Below are 6,000 nucleotides of genomic sequence, written 5' to 3'. Positions count from 1 at the left end.
TGTGTAATGAGCACCAAAGACATTTACATTCTTGCTTGTCACAGGAACTTAAGAGTACAGCTTAACTTGCACCGAGTGAATTGAGCAGCAATGACATTCTTGCTTGCCACAAATATTTATCTGCGATCGAATCATTAATAACGCTTTCGTAAATTCGAAGGTTGCATCAAGCAGAGAGTGAGAGACGTCATGCAAACTCAAGGAGGTTAGAATAAATAATTCTAAGCATCTCGCATGACCCGAACGCCAGCCAAGTGTCGAACGCCGATTGTAGTTTCCGAATTTTAGTTACTCGTTAGAGTGGCTAGGTGCATTGTTTCCTTTTTACGCAGATTCAAAAAGTTAAAGCAATTTTTCGTTGCTGATATCTTAAACCCATTAGAATAATGTTCATTCAGCTAACGTAACTGCAGGGCTAAATCGGGAAGTGTACTTTAATTTTTTGCTTTATTTCAGAACTTTAACCATTATTTCACTTTCGTTATTTTTAGTTGCCATTAACGGCGACTTTTTACCAGCTGGTATATAGAAAGTTAATATTTTGTTGGAGAATTTACTCTTTCTTTGGGTCGGGCTTCTTTGTTCAAAGATTTTACTCTAGTGTCAAGCCAGGCTTCCCTTTGGATTGGCCATGTGATTCCTCTTTGTTCAAAACAAATGACGTCATAAAGGAAAACATTGAGCTGTTTATACGTCAGAGTATAGCAGACAGGCTCATAGATGAGTATCAATTTTTAATGTTGTGCATACCTTTTTAGCTAGTCATGCCGTGGTATGAATCTTGGTCCGAAAGCATTAAAAAGCGAGCTTGTAGGTATTTGTTGCAAAGATATCTCGGACAATTCTTAGAAGAAAAACTGACCTTGGATCAGCTGACTGTGGATTTATACAATGGGACAGGCACAGTTTGTGAAGTCAGATTGGATGTGCAGGTAATATTTCAGAAAACTCCTCCGTTGTGTAAATTCTTTCATCTCTCATTTTTAATACTGTTTGGAGTCGCATTACGTAGCGAAGTTATCAGTTCTTTATGTCAGGTGGAAGAAGCTTTAGTTTTAGCAAATTGGGAGATAGTTTATAGTGACAAACCTATAAATAATCATTGTTTCCCCATTAGTGATTGTTATTTTGGTAGGCATTCTAATGGAATATGTTTCATTTAAAAAAAATGTTCCATAAAATATGCCAGATTTGTTAAGGGCTTCTTAGTGTTTGACTTCTTATGGAATTCAAAGAATAAGGTGTATGTCGAATTATTTTGCCTCCTACTTAATCATAAGGCATGTGCCATTAGGTTCAACGCAAAACCTCAATCTCCTGTTGTTTCACTCCATTTATGCTGGTTTCATGCTTGAAAGAATTTTTTCATTCATGGATCAACCTGTATTAGTATACCAAAGACTATATCCATCATTATTTCTGTATCCATTAACTCCATAATTCCATGTTTACATTTGCATCCACTGTGAAGTGAGTGGAAGAATGTATTAGGGCTTCTACCTGCTCCATTCACATGTGGGACACAGGAAGAATGCCAGTGTGCTGTAATTATCTTCATCATGTCTAAACAATTCCTAAGGAAGCTGCCAGTTTAAGTATTTATGTGACACTTTTCTGTGAGTCACACTACCTTAGTTATTTCTACCTAACGTAGAGCTTTTTTATATTTATATACTCTGAACAAGTTAGCTTGACTTAATAACATACAAAATGATTATGCACTGTACATTTAGTTGGTTCACTCTTCACAATCCCACACACTTACAGTTGACTTTAGGGCCTCAACTATGCTGCTGTCCCTCTATTACATTTCCATGTCTTCCCTTCTGTCTACCTGAAAGCTTGACTTAGCATCCTCTCATGGTGAGCCGCGATGTTGAACTCTGAAAAAAATGCAGACATGCATATTATGCACTAGCAATCATCTTCTTTTGTTATTATTAAGCCCTACTCTATATCTCTAAATAATCTCAATTAGCATAATATGCAACATTTAAGAGGTACACTTTGACTGCCTTTTTAAATAACTGGACTTTAGTTATCTTTTTTATTTCTGTAGGCAAATTGGCTGTGATAGAAAATGTGGTTTATAATTTATTTTGTTTCGTCATCATTGGAAAAAAGTGATCCAAAATGGTGTTTGTCCCATTTTAGTATATGTAACTGTTTGTTATGTATTAAATAATGTTTTCTTGATGTGCAGTACAGATTAGTAGATTAACCAAAGTCTACAACTAACTTTACATTTGATTGAGCATGTGTGATCACCACAGTTAATATAAACCCTTCAACAGTTTTGTGAATTGGGTCAGTCCATACTAAATGGATTGCTTGACCATGTCAGGAAAAAACTGATATTCAGTGGGTGAATTCTCTCATGTTCAGTGGACACAATAATGGTTTTTTTTTTTTTTTTTTTTTTTTAAACCATGACCACCTAGCTGGTTGTATACGTTAATACAGTTTTAATGGCTCAAAGTTATTGGTTGTAAATTTAAAAAAAAAACTCAATTTTTGAACATTATTTTTCCAAAGTTGTAATTTCTGAGCCTTAATATTTTGTGCTATCACACTCCAAAGTATAGTTATTTTTCACAGTGTATCAATGATGAGACGCTTACACTTAAAATAATAAACTATTTTTAAAAATGGATTTTTTTCTTTTTTTTGCCTGCATTATCTTTTCTAGGAGACGAGATAAAAATCTGATAATTACACACTTAATAGACCTTTATGATATCAAACTTCATTATACATTTCAACATTGAGATTCAATGGGAAATTGCGAAAAAAAATTGCCATTATAAGTCAAAAATATGTTTCTTAATATCCGGACTAATGGATAAACTGTATCAGTTACATAATTTAAATATATCTGCATTACATTTTTTGTTTGAATGAGCCAACTAATTGCATTGTTCATCGAACAACAGAGAAATTTCGTTACTCAGTTTGGGTGTTAGGTTAATAGTTTGACCACTCTTAGCTGTGAATTTATGGGGAGACAGCTTCATCAGTACATTTTTAACAGACATTCATACTTTATTGTTCTCAACTTTTTTTAAATGAGGCCCTTGGTCTTGATGGGTGGTAAAATGTAACATGCACATCAATATTATCAACTTTGGCAATCCACCACAAATGCAAGCCTTATGTTCTTATTTTGAAGTGTTAGTGGTACAGATTTTCCACATTGACGAAGTTTGCCATTCGGGGATGTTGATGTGAACTTAGTTGAGCAAGTTGTGTGAAAGAAGTATAAAACAAGAAAAGATCGTGTGCCTTTAATCTTCTGACAAGTGTTTAATCTTTCCTCTAAGACATCAGCGGGGAGTTCTTGTATTTCTCACATTTTACAATAACATTGGTAATCCCTTTTCTGTGTTCTTTACAGAATTTAAACATTTCTTGACGTGTCAAGATCTGGTTCTCATAGGTCGGGTGCAGACTATCTTTTTGACAGCTCGCTTTGTTGTACTCCTGATGCAATCACTCGCATCCCTACAATGGCCCGTTGCAAAAGAGTGCCATCTTACATCAAGTCTACAGTCTCCTTTGTGAAAGGAGAAGTTAATAATATTTTTTTCTTTTTGCTTTTATATTCGCTTGCAGCATTATCAGAGAAGTATATCCGCTTGTTTATTGAAAGGCGGTGCTGTTTAATGTAGTTTGTCAGTTGTATTTGAAAAGCATAAACTGCCATAGCATTGTGTTCAAAGTAATCACCCATGACACAAAAAGTCTGACTCTTTAGTTTATCTTGATATTTATAATAGAACATAAATGGATGAACTGTGGCATGTTTGTTTACCCTGTGGTGACCTTGTACTTCATCTTCAACAACAAAGGAATACTTTTCAGAAAAGTTGGCAAGAACTAAGCAGTCACCAGCTGCCAAGGTTTGATTTTTGTCTTTCAGAAATTTATCTTGAGCTCTGGCAAAAAGCTTTTCAGAGTCTTTTGGTAACGAGGTTTTCAAATTTTGCTACCAACACTTCTTGAAAACTCTTCTCGTGCCTTTGTACTTGTCACCATTTCCAGTCTGTCTTGTGTCACCCATTGTTTGTATTCTGTGTTGTCAGGCATCAAATCATCTTCTTCTGACTCTTCAAGTGAAGCTTGTTTACCTGGATAGTCTAGTAATTTTCCTGTGACCATACAATGTCAATGCTGCAAACCAGAACTTCCAGAAGGTCTCTATAGTCAGTTGTAAGGTTGGCCCCACCTGTCATCATCTTTACATTCTGGTGATACAAACAAACGTAAAAATTTGGATACCAGATGCCCCTCCACCAATACACCATTTCAGTCTCAATTTGCAAAATTCTAACCTTCCAATTTTAATGTCAGAATTTTCTTTTTTGAATTCAGTGAATAGTTTATTTAAATTAAACATTATTAACCTTTTTTGTCTCTGAATCTTAGTACCATTTTCTTTCATAGAAGCATAATCTTTTTTGCCACGCTTCAATTGGCTGTTATTATCATCTTCATAAAATCTAATAACCTTTACAGTATGAAATTAAATGCATTTTTCTTTTGTACTGCAGGTGAATAACCCTGCTCTTTTATTAACTGCCTTATTAATTTAACATAGCGTGCTGACACAATAAATTATTCGCTAACTTTTGCTCGGATTCAAGAATTATCTTAACTTTATCCTATTTGTTTGAATTATGACATTTTGTTTTTAGTCTTTCTATAAAATCATCATATTTGTTCAGAGAATTTCTAGAACTTCCATCTGGTTTAGTGCAACTTTTCTTTTGAAATGAAACTTCCAAATTCTTTTTGACAATAGTTGTCATTTTCTCAATTTTTGAATTTATTGCAATAGCTCTTTTTTCTTTATTAATTTTCTGATTTTACTAGTAGGCGAACACCTAGAATTTCACAAGCAAAATCCACTTTTTTGTAGTTTCTGATGAGTCACAAAATTATTTATCTGAACTATCACTAACCCTTTCTTTGTTAACGACAAATATCTTGGAAAAATATGTTGGACGCAATGACTTTTCTGGTATTATATTGATAAAAGGGCATTTATTTTTAGAATAATGATCAAATGTTATTTCACTCAGACCTTTTGTTACAAGCTTCTTGTGTTTCTTAAAAGAATCCTTAAGCAAGACTGGCTAAAAATGTGATGAAATTTCTGTAAGTATTTATTTTCATGGTACTTGCAAGTTGAGTTAATCTCTTAGCCAACTTATAAGGAAAACAACCCTTTTCTTCTTCTTCTTCTTCTTCTTCTTCTTCACGGTAATCTTCAATTACAGTGATGTCTTCAGGAAACATTCCATATACACTTTTATGGCAAACTTTGTTAAAAGAACATCAATAGAACACTGAGACTCCATTGTTAAACTGCACTCTTCTAGAGCTCATTGTTAACTGAGTCTGAGTGAACAGATGTTGGTGTAAGGGGAAAGACACTGCACAGACTTGTAGATGCTGTCTGCTAGCCTGCTGAAACTTCCTGCAGAGGATTGTTTCAATGAATAATCATTTGTTACTTTAATTTGTTTTTTTTTAATGTGTTTAAATTATATAATTGATATACTTTATTAGTCCAGATATCAAGAAATGTATTTTGACTCTTATTGGTAATTTATTTTCGTAACTTCTCATTGAATCTCAAAGTTGAAATTTATACTGAAGTTTGACTTCATAAAGGTCTATTAAGTGTGTAATTTTCGGATTTTTATTTGGTTACCTAACAAAGACATTGGAGGCTAAAGAATGAAAAAATTAAAAAAAAGGTACTTTTTAAGTCTAAGCTTCTCACCATTGATATTCTATGAAAATTAACTATACTGTGTAGTGTAACAGCACAAAATATATTAAGGCTGAGAAATTACTCCTTCTTTCGAAAAATTTTGTTCAAAAATTGAGTTTTTTTTTTTTTAATTTGCAGCAGTACTGTTGAGCCATTAAAAATATGTTAAGGAATACATTCAGCTAGGTGATCATGGTTTTAATGTATAGTCCAGTGTGTGT

General features: G+C 33.6%; 1 protein-coding gene across 1 annotated transcript in view; it reads left to right on the top strand.

Moving 5' to 3' along the window:
- The first annotated feature begins 652 nt into the window (after nucleotides 1–652).
- LOC126482334 (autophagy-related protein 2 homolog A) overlaps nucleotides 653–6,000 on the top strand; it is a 485,244-nt gene continuing 479,896 nt past the window's right edge. The window contains exon 1 of the mRNA XM_050106397.1: nucleotides 653–932. Within this exon, the coding sequence (XP_049962354.1) occupies nucleotides 765–932 (168 nt within the window). The 5' untranslated portion in view covers nucleotides 653–764. The remainder of the gene's footprint in view (nucleotides 933–6,000) is intronic.

Source organism: Schistocerca serialis, chromosome 5, assembly GCF_023864345.2.
Source record: "Schistocerca serialis cubense isolate TAMUIC-IGC-003099 chromosome 5, iqSchSeri2.2, whole genome shotgun sequence".
NCBI lineage: Eukaryota > Metazoa > Arthropoda > Insecta > Orthoptera > Acrididae > Schistocerca > Schistocerca serialis.
This window is presented reverse-complemented; position numbering and strand designations above follow the sequence as displayed.